This window comes from Rhinoderma darwinii, chromosome 2 (genome assembly GCF_050947455.1).
Source record: "Rhinoderma darwinii isolate aRhiDar2 chromosome 2, aRhiDar2.hap1, whole genome shotgun sequence".
NCBI lineage: Eukaryota > Metazoa > Chordata > Amphibia > Anura > Rhinodermatidae > Rhinoderma > Rhinoderma darwinii.
The window spans coordinates 105,326,257-105,342,706 of record NC_134688.1 but is presented as its reverse complement, the minus strand read 5'-3'; the positions used below and the strand labels follow the sequence as shown (position 1 = coordinate 105,342,706).

The 16,450-nt window shown below is 41.1% G+C and overlaps 1 protein-coding gene across 2 annotated transcripts in view; it reads left to right on the top strand.

The window, feature by feature from the left end:
* LRP1 (LDL receptor related protein 1) overlaps positions 1-16,450 on the top strand; it is a 291,539-nt gene that overhangs the window by 238,135 nt on the left and 36,954 nt on the right. For both annotated transcript variants that reach the window (XM_075852009.1, XM_075852008.1), the window contains exons 58-64: positions 2,162-2,281; positions 2,590-2,777; positions 2,880-3,085; positions 7,634-7,822; positions 9,269-9,417; positions 10,382-10,475; positions 11,036-11,152. In XM_075852009.1, the coding sequence (XP_075708124.1) occupies positions 2,162-2,281; positions 2,590-2,777; positions 2,880-3,085; positions 7,634-7,822; positions 9,269-9,417; positions 10,382-10,475; positions 11,036-11,152 (1,063 nt within the window). The remainder of the gene's footprint in view (positions 1-2,161; positions 2,282-2,589; positions 2,778-2,879; positions 3,086-7,633; positions 7,823-9,268; positions 9,418-10,381; positions 10,476-11,035; positions 11,153-16,450) is intronic.

Sequence of the window (16,450 nt, the reverse complement as noted above, 5' to 3'; positions counted from 1 at the left end):
TGTCCCCCCTGCTTTTCTCTTTGGTAATTGAGCCATTGGTCTTAAAACTAAGACCAAATCAAAGGATAATTGGCTTTCAGTTTGGAAATAAGATGGAGAAAATTTTATTTTTTGCGGACTATGTAATGCTATACTTTGGATCATTCAAAGTTTGTTTAAGAAATTTTTGTTCAATATGGGGAATAATCAGTCTGAAATATAAATTGGAATAAATCCATTGCTTTTGGCCTGGACACTGAATTTCAGTCTAATAAGCTACAGGTGGTCCCCCAGAGACAGACATTTAGATATTTAGGTATTAAGATCTCATTCAATATAGAGGAAATGGTAAGAAATAATATATTGCCACTGATAAATAAATTTAGGGGTAAGATTAAAATTTGAAAAAGAATAATTATAGCTGGCAGGTTTGCCTTAATAAAAATGTTAATTTCTACCACCTTATTATATGCCATCTCTAATCCTCCAGCTAAGATACACCCAAAAAAATTTAAAACCATTGGAAGCTTTTTTTTTTATAGACTTTATTTGGAGGGGAAACAGGCAAGGCTAAAACTTGCTAGTCTAAAATCTGCAGGTCCGGCTGTGCCACATATGAAGATATACTATTTAGCTGCACAGCTGAAGTCCTCGGAAATGTTGCAAAAAAAATCCTATATTTAAACAATATATAAAAAACAAAACACTGCATGATGGTAAAATATAATATATGGGAAATTATAGAAACAAGATGTTTTGAAAAGAGAAAAAATATTAAGTCTCCTAATTTAAAAATGCTTCATCAAGTGTGGTAAAGGGTAAAAGAGAAGTGTAACACCGATTAAAATCTTGGATATCTTGTCGATAATTAAATGTTTAAAAACTTTGTTTGTTTTTCTCAAATGAATATCTATCTGTATTGCTCAATAAAAGAAATATATAAATGTAATCAACTCTACAGGGAGGGGAGCTTCATGGAACTTGAAAAAGATTAGGATATAGATGCAAATGGGAGTTTTTGCTATCTCCAACTAAAGGCCCTCTTACAGCGGCCGACAATAGGCCAGTGCAGCGAGCGCCGATCAACGAGACATTGCTGATCGGCGCTCGTTTGCTCCTGTCACATGGAGCTATGGATGGGGATGAGCGGGCGTGATGTGCTGCCAACATCGATAATCTTTTACTTTTTTAAAACGATACGACCAGCAGATGATCGAGCGTTTGCTCGTTCATCTGCTGATCACTGCTCTTTTTACACAGGGCAATTAGAGCGTTATATGAACGCTTGTCTGCACGATAATCGTCCAGTGTAAAGCCCCCTTAAGGTAGGCCATTACAGATAAAAATATGTTAAGAGTTGGAAGTATATGGAGACACCCTTTAATAGGAATATTGTCTCAGGATATGAGGATGAAAGGGATAATATAAAGGTTTGTAAGGTAATTACTAATGAAAACCATAGAGATAGCGAAGAGGCAGTAGTCAAAAAATGTGGCGTGGATATACGTCCTATTAGAAAGTAGCACTGGAATAGAAAATGCGCCAATATAATTAAATTCTTAAACTATCTTAATTATTTATAATTCATCAACTTCATTATACTACAGAAAGGATAGCAAAATTTAATAAAACTCAGACACTTGGCACTATAAATGTAAAGTGGAAAAGGGATATCTTATACATGTTTTGAACATATTTTCTTTCTGGGAAGAAGTAGTTATCTGGGGATAACTTTAGGGTTAAGGTATCTAAAAGAATATAGTCAAGCCATAATACAATTGTTTTACTTTGCTAAGAAAATAACTTTGAAAAATTGAATAGCTGCAAAACAGGCCTACATCTTCTGAATGGCTAAAATATTTAAATTCTAGTATACAGTATGAAACATTTTAGGAGTATAAAAGAGGTAATAAAGAATAATTCCTGGTAACATGGAACCCCTGGATAATGAAAAGAGGAAATATAGCGGTATAAAACTGAGGAAGATAAATAAAAAGTGATGGGACATTAAAGCCTTTTTTTTTTCCCTTATCCAGTGCGTTAAGGAGAATTCAATATTTGTAATTCCTTATATATGTTAAAAAAAATAAAAAAATGAATGATTTAGTTACAAAAAAAAAAGTGCTATATAGTTGGTATAGCCTATTTGACTTAATAAAAATTTTCTCTATCTTTTACTCAGGGCCTGAATAATGCTGTTGCATTAGATTTTGATTATCGAGAACAGATGATTTACTGGACTGATGTCACCACTCAGGGCAGCATGATTCGTCGTATGCATATCAATGGGAGCAATGTTCAGGTATAAAAACCACCAACACCTATTCAATTTTCATAAATAGCGTTCTATGACGTGTGGGATACAGCCATAGGGATGTATATACATGAGTCATATAAAACAATAGTGCTCTTGCACCCACAGTCTGATTCAGAGCACTATATGTGATCGTTCAGCAATATTCATTAAATATAGAACTCTACTCGCCTAATAGTACTTGTAACCTTATAAAATACAAAAACTCATATCAGGTGTTGACAAACCTAGAGCAAATTCTGCAAGAATAGAAAATGATCTATGGAAAATAAAACTGATCCATGTCTCTGTCACAGGTTCTTCATCGTACTGGGCTTAGTAACCCTGATGGGCTGGCTGTGGACTGGGTTGGCGGAAATCTGTATTGGTGTGACAAAGGAAGGGACACTATTGAGGTTTCCAAGCTAAATGGTGCTTATCGTACCGTGCTGGTTAACTCTGGACTGAGGGAGCCTCGCGCTTTAGTGGTAGATGTACAACATGGGTAAGAGTCAATTGCATACATTTTATGCTCTATTAGGAGCTCATGTTGTTGGCTTCTGAGCAGACTTGTAATTTGTTGCCTGCCATCTTATGCCCTTTTTAGCTATTTGTATTGGACAGACTGGGGAGACAATTCCTTGATTGGTAAAATTGGTATGGATGGCACCAACCGCAGTGTCATTGTGGAGAGCAAAATAACGTGGCCCAATGGTCTGACGCTGGATTATGTCAATAGCAGAATTTACTGGGCTGACGCTAGGGAGGATTACATTCAGTTTGCTAACCTTGATGGAACCAGCCGACACACAGGTGAGATCTTTTGTTCAAGAGACCATCCTGAAATTTTAGTTCGCACTATGGTTTTATATAGGGATATTTATTATATGATATATGATTTTATCATGACCCTAGCAGCCAATAAAGAACGTAGTATCCGATATTATGCGAGGACATTTTAGTAAACATTGACAGATGTTGATGATGGATTTATTACAGGGGTTATGTATAGGAAAGGGACACCTTTGCAACCATTTTTGTTTGTCTCAATGTATTTAAAGTAAAAAGTGAATCAACTTTCTAAATTTTCTTAATTAAGTCCCCTATCATTTTGTGTCTACAGCTTCAATGCAGGCCTATATTTCCATGGTAACAGGCTATTAACAAACTGTGCAGTCTATTGCTGCAGTCTTCTTGCTGTCCACCTGTCCTCCACTTCCTGCTAACCCATCAAATGTCAGTAAGAATTAGGGAACAGATGGGAGTATGACTGCAGGATCAGACAACACAGAGTTTGCAGTCCGCTACCATGGAAACATAAAAGGTCTGCATAGCAGGTGTAGATACAAATGATAGGAGATTTTGAATTAATTTTAAAAGGGTTTTTCAGTTAGAAGAAATTGATGGCCTATTAGAGCAGGAGAAGGCTGTAATAATTGAACCGACGCAACAAGTGTGTCGTCAATTCACAGTATGAGCAGTGACTAGAATTAAGGGGAAGCAGTGCTCGAATGAGTGCCGTGGCGCCTTCAAAATAGCTGATCAGTGGGGAGTCGGACCCCCACCGATCAGATATTGATGGCCTATCCTGAGGATAGGGCATCAATGTCTTCTAACTGGAAAACCCTTTTAATTATCTGGATAGTTGCTTTATTTTTTTTTTCAATGCATTGGAACAACAACGAAAAATTTGGTTGCATAGGTGAACTTTACTTTTAACCCCTTAAAACTCCATAACATACAGATATGTACATCATGGTGGTGGCACAGGAGCTGTGCCTGTGTGATCAACAGCAGGAGCCTGGGTGTGATTGACAGACAGGCTCCTGCTGTAGCAGTCACGATCAAAGAAGCCTCTGATCCCGGACGTTTAACCCCTTAGATACCGCAGCCAATAGCGACCGCAGCATTTAATGAGCTTGACAGAGTGAGGGGGCTCCCCCTGTCTGCCCATCAGTGCCCCTTGACGCGATTGCAGTGTACAGATTGATTCCCATAGCAACCGGGGGCCTAATAAAGGCCCCATGGTCTTCCTTAGGTATAAGCTAGCATGGCCTAATTGCTTGTCAGTTTAACACTAAGAGCTCATTCAGACGAGCGTGTATCACGTCTGTGTGACAGCCGTCACACGAACTCATGTATTTCAATGGGGCTGTTCACGCGACCGTTGTTTTAGCGGAGCGTGTGAAGGGTCCGTGAAAAAAATAGGACTTGTCCTATTTTGCTGCGTGTCACGCGTCCCTCCATAGACTCTAGTCTGTGGGGGATCCGTGACAACGCGTCCCGCACGGGTGCATCTCAGACATGAAAAATGTCAGTTTTTCACGTCCGAGGTTGCCGACGCTCGTCTGAATATAGCTTAACAGGCAAAAATGCTTTGGAATATTAAGTATTCCAAAGCATTATACAAACGATCGCAGCTACAACTCCCTTAGTGGGCCAAAAAATTGGAAATTATAGTAAATAAACTTTACTAAAATAAACCCATTCTTTTCATTAAAAAAGAGGGGCTTTTTTTTTAACCGTAAAATCCATTTCTTGGCGAGTTCACCAGGGGACACAGAAGACCGTGGGTATATTCTGCTGCCACTAGGAGGCGGTTATTACGTCAAGTGTTGACACCTTGTCCACAGTCTATACTCCTCCTTTAGACACTGTGCTTACCAGTTTGTATAAATGCAGTAGAACTATGAGAAGCAAACAAGTAAACCGGAAAGAAATGGCAACAAAACGCCAGTGCCAAAAAGGCCAGAGGAATCTTCCATCAGACACGGTAGATACCCAGAAATAAGAAGAAGCAAATGGGTGGGAGCTGTGTTTTCAAATGAACTTGACGAGAATTTTTTTTTACGGAGAGTAACAAAAAAAATAATCAGCTTTTCTAGTTCGTATCATTGGGGGACAAGGAAGATCATGTGACGCGAGAGAGCGTTGCGTGGAGTTATTGGGGCAGAGGCCGAATTAGGGAAGCACCATATCCTCGCTCAGGTGGAAGGGAGAATACCACGTTTGGCAGGAATAAAGGCACTGACCAGAGAACCGCTTTATCTTGGAGAAGCACTAGTAAGCATGAGTAACCACCTTTCATGAGAGATGTGGAAGAAGACCTTCATGTAGAGGCTCAAAGGGAAGACTACTGGATTGCCTTAAGGACCAAGTTCAGGTCCCAAGGAATCGTAGGATGTTGATAAGGATGGACTGCATGGGCAACCCCCTGGAAGAAGGTTTGCACATCCGGTTTAGAAATCAAATGTCTTTGATCAAGGATGGGGGGGGGTGCTGAGTCCTGCCCTTTGAGAGAGCTGCTAAAGCTGAGTCCGAGGTCCAAGCCCCTTTAGAGAATGGACAAGATTTTAGGTAAATATGAGTGGAAGACTGTTTACTGGCCTTCAACATGGATTTGATGACACTTTCAGAGAAACCACGAGATCTCATGCCTGCAGCTTCAATAGCCGTAAGGTTCTACGTTTGACGGCATGTCAAACGTAGAAACCTTAAATGCTGGTGGAAAGCTGGACCACGAGTCGCAGAAGGCACAGCGCATCGGCCTGGAAGGATACAACGTCAGTGTAACACGCCCGCCTAGGCCAGTCTGGAGGAACTAGGATTGTCTGAAAATCCTGGCAAGAAGAGGCGTGAGGAAAGATGTACAAAAGACTGAACCAGTCCCGGGGACGACCAGAGCATGCATTTCATAAGCCAGTAAGCTTGTGTTTGAACCTGGACATTAGGTCTATGTCTGTAATTTCTCACCTGGCGTATCATTGGTCAAAAAACGTCCTGATGGGGAGACCACTCTCCTGGGTCCAGACGCTCTCCGCTGTGGAAGTTTGCTATCCAATTGTCCACTCCCGGATTTTGGACAGAGCTAGGATGTGACTCTCCACCCACAGCAGAATCCTGCCTGACTCTAACATCACCACTGAGTTGGGGGTTCCACCCTGATGGTTTAGGTAGGTGACTACTTTGGCATTGTTCAACTGGAGTAATCACTATGCTACACATTAACTCTCCTGAATTCCGTGCTAATGTTTTACAAGGGGTCCTTTAGCTACTGCTAAAGTCCTGCGTCCGCCTCATCGAGCCTAGTGGAGGACACACCCCCATGCTCCCATGTAGGCCCAAAGAGAAGCTGAGGCCTGGAGTAGCTTCTGCGGCCGAGGAACAGGAATGCTGTGGGTAGAGGGCGAAAGGAGCGGGGATTGTCCTCATGAGAAGCTGGAACAGTGGAGGCCTGGACCACAAGGTGGGGAAGCTGGGGAGGAAGCTTTCAGCCTGACTCCCGACCTTCCTGTGAGGCAGAAAAATACTGCCCTGTGAGAGGAAGTCCCCCAACCCAGGTGCAACCAGAGAGGAGAAGGGAGAAATGGAGGAGGAAGGGGGTATAGGCAGGGGGGACACACAGTGAGGAAGAGGAACAACCCTGTCTTGCTCCTCTTCCCCCTAAGCTCCCAGATGGAGTCTTTAGCTCACCCTGTTGTGAAAGAGCACTTGTAGGAGGCATCAGTTAGGAACACTGGGTGAAGCCATGGCTGATGGGCATTAGAGGAGCTAGTCTGCTCTGTTTCAATTTATCTTCTGAAAAGTAAGGGGATAAAAGCGTGATTACGTCAATGCTGTTCAGCTTCCATATAGGGGAGCAACAGAGAGACGAGGAAAAAAATGACTAAAATAAAGCAGGGATGTCCCCTCCTACGGATACCAAGATTTAAAAAAACTGGTGAGCTCATTGTCTGCAAGGGGAGAATAGGCAGTGAAGGAACTAACACTTTTGATCTAGTGTTTGCCTCCTAGGGGTAGCAGCATATACCCATGTCTTCTGTGTCCCCTAATGACGTAAGCAGGAAATTTATTTTATTGTTTAAAAATAGTATACAAGACGAAAAATACATATCAGGCAGCGCCGCCGCACTTCTAACCACCTGTAGAATAAAGTTATCATAATATTTGCCACACGGCGCAAGGTTTAAAAGAAAAACAAAATAGCTCTGTCCTGGAAGCTTAAAATTGGTGGGACCTTACGGGTTGAAATACGTTGGAATATAAGTTTATATTTTGGCATAATTTGGTCTCTAAGCCAGGATCTTGAATACCACTCCGTTTATAGATGCAATGCCTACGTAGAATCCAAGTATGTAGCAAATCCATAAACTTGCATGTATGTAGGACCCCTGGATGTGTGCCCAGGAACATAGTTGCAGCAACATGCACTATTAGAAAGTTGTAACACTTTCTAAGCTAGAACAGAGACGTTTTTATTTCAAAGTCCTGAAGAGCATATAACAATTAGACTCTTATGCTGTATATTCTTGCCAAGTCTCTGCTTTTGTTTAATAACTGTACTTCATACCCTCTCTACAGTGCTTAGTCAAGACATCCCACACATCTTTGCTCTGACACTCTTTGAAGATTATATATATTGGACGGACTGGGAAACAAAATCTATTAACCGAGCGCATAAAACCACTGGAGCCAACAAGTCCATGCTCATCAGCACACTTCACCGACCCATGGACATACACATCTATCATCTGTATCGGCAGCCTGATGGTGAGTGCAGCTGCAATAAATGTTACTGTTAGCTCTTTAGATATAAATGCCAACCATTTTCTACATTTGGGTCCACAAACAGCACAAACCTCCATGCCATCATTTGCTAGTTTGTATGACACCTTTTAGTTAAAGGGAAGGTGTCATGAATTTTTTTTTATCATATTGCTTTTAATATGATAACATCAATTTTATTTATTTATATTCTTGTGTTCTACTTTTTACTTTGTTCTACTTTTTACTTCTCTATGGGGGCTGCCATTTTTTTTTCATCTCTGTATGTGTCGATTAACGACACATACAGAGATGGAATACGGCACATACAACCCCATAGAGAATTCGAACGGGAGCCGTTCCATTCACTGCAGCGTACGCCGTCTGAGTGGGAACGGCGCATACGCCGCTCCCACACAGACCAAAACGAAGCTCGTTCGCAAAGCAAAATCCGGCGCCATTTTCTTAAGGACCGGAAGCCGCTGCCGGACAGTGAGATGACTACTTCCGGCCGCGGCTTCCGGCCATATGTTCAAGGAAGCAAAGGAGCAAGGAATAGGAGCGGTGGTGGCAGGAGCAGGTAATTTATGTTTGTGTATGTGATGTGTGTATTATGTTCGTGTTATACTGTCTGCTGATCACTGTATCTAATCCTCCTACACTGTGCAGTCGCTCAGAAAATGGCGGCACACCGTGTTGGAGGTTTGAAGATTCAAACCCCTCCTTCTCCTGGCACTAGCCAGAATAAGGGAGGGGGGATTGTGTGAGGACACTAGAGAGTGTGTCTATCCCAAATTTACAGCATAAAGCCATGAGGTTGCTTTACCACTTTGACCATGCCTCAATTTTGGGAACTGCTCCCTCTAGTGGCCAGCACATGGAAATGTTATAAATTAGAATCTAATTTATAATATTTCCTGACTTGTGAAAAAATTAAAACCATGTGTAATCACTCAAATAATAATTGTTTAACTAAAAAAATAAATAAAAAATTCTAGCGACACATTCCCTTTAAGAGCTTTAGCACTCACAGAGCCTATTTCTTAAACAAATTCCTGTTAATACTAATGATTCCATGGGTTTGTTTTATATGCAAAATTTTATTTTATGTACATTATTTTTATGGGTTGTCGTTTGAATGATTATTTAATGGCTTTCTGTGCTGTGTTTGGAGTTGTTCATATTTCCTGAGCCTGGGCTGTGCTTCTGGTTATCCGCCATTACGGTGTATTTATTTGGAGTTCTTTTGTACGAAATACAGTAACAAATAGTGTAGTACCGTGTTAGCCAGAAACTATATGCAATGTTAAATACTTTTGTGTCAAAAAAGACAAAAGTATAGTAGGTATGATACCTTTATTGGCTAACCATAGAAATGATATATACAAGCTTTCAGAGCACACAGGCTCCTTCGTCAGTAATGTGACCGTTTTGATCTGTTTTCCTTTTAAGTTCCTAATCATCCCTGCAAAATGAACAATGGTGGTTGCAGCAACCTGTGTCTTCTCTCACCTAATGGTGGTTATAAATGTGCTTGTCCCTCTAACTTCTACCTTGGAGCAGATGGCAAAAACTGTGTGTCCAATTGCACTGCTAGTCAGGTAAGTTAGTCTTATATGTACGGAAATAAGCACGAAGTGCAAAATATTCAAGAATTGAATTAAAGCCCTGTATAATAATTTGTCTTCAAATTAATGCTTAGTCTTTATAATTTCCACCTCCCGCCCTATCTGACATCAGACGTAGGGAAGCAGGGAGCATTTTGGGCGTTAGTCTTCTACATGCGTCCCATTACTAAGAATAAGACCCATACATGACTCATCAGGCGTCATACAGTTGCCTTGGCAATTGTCCCGCTCAGCTTGCTCCCTGTGTCCAATCACAGGGGAGAACAAAATTATGGTGACACTTAAACAGATTGCAGCACTATAAGGGTATGTGCACGCGCAGGGTTTTCAGCATTTTTTGGGCCGTAAATGTCCTGAAAAACGACTGAAAAATTGGAAGCAGAACGCCTCCAAACATCTGTCCATTGATTTCAATGGGAAAAACGGTGTTCTGTACCGACGGGCCGTTTTTTACGCGGGCGTTTTTCAAAACACCCGCGTAATAAAAACGGACGCGAAAAAGAAGTGCATGTCACTTCTTAAGCTGTTTTTGGAGCCGTTTTTCATAGACTATAGAAAAACAGCTCCAAAAACCGTCGTGAAGAAAGCAATTATTGTTAAAAAATGCCTGAAATCAGTAGCTGTTTTCCCTTTTAAACAGCTCCGTATTTTCAGCTTTTTTTGTAGTTTGTGTGTGCACATATCCTAACTCTTTTTATTATGATATTCTGTCATAGATGAACCAGGTAGGGAATTTGTGTATTCTATCATCTAGCTGGCAGATTATGGACTACATGTCTTCCCTGATTCTACTGTACCATGTCATTTAGTCTAATAGTATTTGACAAGTAGTACATCGATTTCATTTTTTTAAATTATTTTTTGGGGGATTTTTTTTTAATCTATATTGGCAGTAATGTGAGACATCTGTTAACCAAATATTTCTACATCTATTTAGTTTGTCTGCAAAAATGACAAATGTATCCCATTCTGGTGGAAGTGTGACACAGAAGATGACTGTGGAGACCGGTCAGATGAGCCTGCTGATTGCCGTATGTTAACATCAGTAATTCACTTTATTTTTATCACTTTTGGTTTAAGCTGGCCTTACTCATTGGATAACACTTAGCCGAACCCATCAATTGTGGCGGAATCGGCCGATCTAATGAGTACGGGTCCTCCTGACTGTCCCCCTGACAACAGATGTTGGCAGATAGAAGGATTAGGCATGTTGTATTCCAACAAGCCTGATATTTTGTTCCTGCTGGAGATAAGCCACTGCCGGAGAGGTCTGGCAGCTGCTTATTCCCCTCTTCCCATTAGAATAGACATGCACACTCGGCCGACCATTCACGAGTATTGCCAACTAAGTATGAAGAGTATATAGATTATACTAATTAGGGTGCTACATCATACTCCTGGACAGGATGGTGAGAAGTGATAAAAATTAGCTAAATATTTTTAAAGACAAATCTCTTTATGAAAAATATTTCTTGTAATCCATTTTAATTAAGTGGAGCAGGTCAGTCATTAATAGCAACAGTTGCTTCACCCATACAGGGCTTTTCAAGTTTGTTTTAAATAATTGACTTCTCTTTCTCTCTTATTACAGCTGACTTTAAGTGTCGCCCAGGGCAGTTCCAGTGTTCCACAGGAATATGTACCAATCCTGCATTCATCTGTGATGGAGACAACGACTGCCAGGACAACTCGGATGAACTCAACTGCGGTAAGATTATTACTTATGTCGTTTTGCATTTACAGTTATAGAGAAATCCATGGTTTTATTTTTTGTTTTCAGCAGTGTGAGGAAAAGAAATGTTGACAGTTTACTAGTCTAGATACAGACATTTGTGTACTTCTTAACCTGCTATTAAAGTTAGGGTATGTGCACACGATAACTGGCTATTACGTCTGAAATTACAGACTGTTTTCAGGAGAAAACAGCTCCGCCGTTTCAGACGTAAATGCTCCTCCTCGCATTTTGCGAGGTGTCATTGACGCCTGTAATCTTGAGCTGTTCTTCATTGAATTCAATGAAAAACGGCTCAAATTACGTTTCAAAAAAGTGTCCTGCACTTCTTTGACGAGGCAGTTATTTTACGCGTCGTCGTTTGACAGCTGTCAAACGATGACGTGTAAATGACAGGTCGTCGGCACAGTACGTCGGCAAACCCATTCAAATGAATGGGCAGATGTTTGCCGACGTATTGGAGCCGTATTTTCAGACGTAAAACGAGGCATAATACGCCTCGTTTACGTCTGAAAATAGGTCGTGTGAACCCAGCCTTACACAGTAACCTATACCCAAAGAGAACAAGACACAAAATCTATGAATGTAAAGGCTTGTATGGAATGTTTTATGCCCATACACTTAAATGCCCTATCTCCTACATAATATGATTGGCGCTATAATGTAGATAACAGCGGTGGTTTTTATTTTGAAAAACGATCATTTTTGAGCAAGTTATGAGCAATTTTAGATTTATGCTAATTAGTTTCTTAATGACCAACTGGGCGTGTTTTTACTTTTTACCAACTGGGCGTTCTGAAGAGAAGTGTATGAGGCTGACCAAGCCGTGACTAATCCGTGTCATTGTTCCTGCTCATTGTTAGGGTATGTTCACACGCAAACTCAAAAACTTCTGAAAATACGTAGCTGTTTTTGGAGCTTTTTTCAATAGAGTCTATGGAAAACAGCTCCAAAAAGGTCCCAAGAAGTGTCCTGCACTTCTTTTTCGCGGCCGTTTTTTTACGCTTAAAAAAAAACGCTCCGTCGGAACAGAACGCCGTTTTCCCATTGATTTTAATGGCCAGATGTTTGGAGGCGTTCTGCTTCCGTTTTTTCGGGTGTTTACGGCCCGAAAAACGGCTGAAAACACTGGTCACTGATTGGTCAGCGTCATACACTTCTCTGTACAACACCCAGTTGGTAAAAAGTAAAAACACGCCCAGTTGCCTATTAAGAAACTCATTAGCATAAATCTAAAATTGCTCATAACTTGCTCAAAAATTATCGTTTTTCAAAATAAAAAACACTGCTGTGATCTACATTACAGCGCCGATCAGATTATGTAGGAGATAGGTCACTTATAATCTGGTGACAAAGCCTCTTTAAGACAGAACTCGGTTGAAATCACCAAGTTTGGTGGGATTGGGCTATGATCTAATGTGTATGGGGCTACCCGACCCCCCCCGATAGCAGATGCCGGGGGAAAGCAGGATCATGTATGCTGTTTTCACAGGAGATAGGCCGCTTCCAGAGGTGTCTATGTCTGAATCTAAAGCTATTCAGGGAATCTGGACTCCTGGATCAGAAATATGGGGCGCCAACCGCTATAAAAATCGAAAAAATTCTTCATCACACAGTTAAAACCTATTTGGATTACAAAAAAAAAAAAAAGAGTCATTGTATTCAAGGGTGTGCAGTCACTTGAAGTTAGATAGATCACAGTACTACAGGTTTTTATTGTTTTTTTGTTTGTTTTTTTAAGTGTAACCTATTTATTATTTTCACAATGTTACATAGTCCATCAAGTTTAACCAAAGAATAGGAGAAAGGGAAGGGATGTGGGTAAAATGTGGAACTTTGATTTACCCCTATTGATTTAAAAAAATAATAATAAAAAAAAATTCCTTAGGCATTAACCAATCTGCTTTAAAAAGAGAAAAATTCCCACTTAACCCCTTCCCGACATTTGACGTAAATGTACGTCATGGAAAGCATTGACCTCCTGCAAAATGCCGTACATTTACGTCAAATGTTTGGCACCGGCTCAGAAGCTGAGTCGGTGCCATCATCGTCGGATCTCAGCTGTATCTTACAGCTGACATCCGACTGTAACGGCGGGGACCGAAATTAGCTTCGATCCCCGCCATTAACCCCTTAACTGCAGCGCTCAAACGCGATCGCTGCACTTAAGGTGTTTGCAGCTCATCGGAGCCCCAGCAATGAAATTGCCGGGGTTCCGGTGGCTGCAATGGCAACTGGAGGCCTAATACTGGCCTCCCGGTCTGCCTAGCACCGAAGCCGGTCAAGATCCGCCCGGCGGCGGAGCCTGATCGGCTTCCGTAGCTGCCGGCAAGATGGCGCCGGGTCAGGAGCTGATCCGGCGTCGTCAGCGGTGGAAGTCAGCTGTACTGTACAGCTGACATCCACCTGTAACGGCAGGAACCGGAGCTAGCTCCGATCCCTGCCATTAACCCCTTCGATGCAGCAATCGAAAGCGATTGCTGCATCGTAGCGGTTACTAGCAGATCGCAAGCCCTGAGAGGCAATCGGGACTGGCGACTGCTGTTATGGCAACAGGAGACACAATGGTCTCCTGCTCTACCATTACGGAAGCCGATTTAGGCCCCGCCGGGAGGCGAAGCCTAATCGGCTTGCTGTCAGTGAATGACTGACAGATCTAATACATTGCACTACATAGGTAGTGCAGTGTATTAGAAAAAAAAAAAATCTGACCGTTGGACCTTCAAGTCCCCTAGTGGGACTTGAAGAAAAGTGTAAAAAAAAGTATAAAAAAGTGCAAAAAATAAAAGTTTGAAAACAATAAAAGTTTCAAGTAATCAAACACAATCCCCCTTTTACTCTTATCAAGTCCTTTATTATTGAAAAATAATAATAAACCATATGTATTTGGTATCGCCACGACCGTAACGACCTGAGGTATCAAAATATTATATTATTTATTGCACGCGGTGAACAGCGTAAAAAAAAAACTTAAAAAACTTTACCAGAGTTTCTGTTTTTTGGTCACTTTGCCCTACAAATATTAGAATAAAAAGTGATCAAAAAGTCGCACGTATCCAAAAATGGTACCTATAAAAACTATAGCTCGTCCCGCAAAAAACAAGCCCTCATACACCTCCGTTGACAAAATAATTAAAAAGTTATGGTTCTCACAACTTGGCGACAGAAAAAATACATTCTTTTTACAAAAGTAATTTTATTGTGCAAAAAGTTGTAAAACATAAAAAAGTGCTATAAATTAGGTATCGCCGGAATCGTACTGACCCACAGAATAAAGTTAACATGTAATTTATAACGCATGGTGAACGCTGTATAAAAAAAAAACGAAAAAAGCTGTGCCAGAATTGCTTTTTTTGTTTACCTGGCATCCCAAAAAATAGGATAAAAAGTGATCAAAAAGTCACATGTACTCCAAAATGGTACCAATAATAACTACAGCTCGTCCCGCAACAAACCAGCCCTCATACCGCTACGTCTATGAAAAATAAAATTAGTTATGGCTCCAATAAGTCAGGAAATAAAAAAATATGCAGTTGTGCCCGAGGGGAACAGTTCTTCTGTTTCAAGAGGCGATTTATCAAGGACCTAAAATTAGGGAACCAGGAAGGGGAGAGCCCAAACATATCCGCTGGAAGCGACGGTGCCCGTATTATACCAGGACAACACTTTCCCAGCAAAATTCCCCAAACTACAAAAGGTGCGGAGTGTGGACCAAAAGGGGGATAAGAAATGACACCATTTATCAGTGCGACACTGGCCTGTGCGGAAAGGATTGCTTCACAGCGTAACACACATCTATGGATTATTTAATTTTTTTATACCACCTGACTATGCCCCTTATATACTCCGCCCCGCTTACATGCACCCCCACATTTTAAAACACCAGCAATACTCAAACAAATATAGTACCAAGCAAAATCCGCTCTCCAAAAGTCAAATGGTGCTCCCTCGGCTCTGAACCCTACAGCGTCCCCAAACAGCAGTTTCCTTCAACATATATGGCATCATCATACCCGGGAGAACCCTTTTAACAATTTTTGGGGTGTGTGTCTCCAGCGTCATAAGCTGGGCATGACATATTTGCCACTGAATGGCATATCTAGGGAAAAATATAAATTTTTAATTTGCACCATCCGCAGCGCATTCATTTATGGAAAAGACCTGTGGGGTGAAAATGCTCACTACACCCCTTAATAAATGCCTTGAGGGGTGCAGTTTCCATAGTGGGGGTCACTTATCAGGGGTTTCTTTTTATTATTTCACATCTGAGCCTCTGCAGTTGTGAACCAATACTTTGTAAATCGCCAAATTAGGCCTCCACTCCGCATGGTACTCTTTACTTCTGAACCCTGTCATATGTCCAGGCAAAAGATTAGGGCCACATGTAGGGTGTTTCTAAAACCGGGAAACACCGCATAATAATTAGAGAGCTGTCTTGTTATGGTGGCACAAGCCGGGCACCACATATTGGCATATCTATGGAAAAAAAATCCCATTTTCACTCTGCAACATCGAGTGAACACTAATTTCTACAAAACACCTGCAGGGTTAAAATGCTTACTACACCCCTTGGTAAATGCATTGAGGGGTGTAGTTTCCAAAATGGGGTCACTTCTGGGGGGTTTCCACTGTTTTGGGCCCACAGGCGCCCAGAAACCAATCCAGCAACATCTGCACTCCAAATGGCGGTCCTTCCCTTCTGAGCCCTGCCGTTTGCCCAAACAGCAGTTTATGACCACATATGGGGTATTGCCGTACTCGGGAGAAATTGCTTTACAAATGTTGGGTTCTTTTTTTCCTTTATTTGTTGAGAAAATGAAAAAATTTGCGCTAAAGCTACGTCTTATTGAAGAAAAAGGACTGTTTTTATTTTCACTGCCTAATTCTAATAAATTCTATGAAACATCTGTGGGGTCAAAATGCTCACTACACCCCTAGATGAATTCCTCAAGAGGTATAGTTTCCTAAATGGAGTCCCTTTTTGGGCGTTTTCATTGTTTTGTCCCCTCAGGGGCTTTGCAAATGTGACATGGCCTCCGCAAATCATTCCTGCTAAATGTGATTTCAAAAAGCCAAATAGTGCTCTTTCCCTTCTAAGCCCTGCCGTGTGTCCAAACAGCCGTTTATTACCACATGTGGGGTATTGTTTTACTCGGGAGAAATTGCTTTACAAATTTTGTGGTGCTTTTTCTCCTTGAGTCCTTGTGGAAATTATAAAAAATTAGCTAAACCTACATTTTCTTTGAAAAAATTTAGATTGTCATTTTCAGGGCC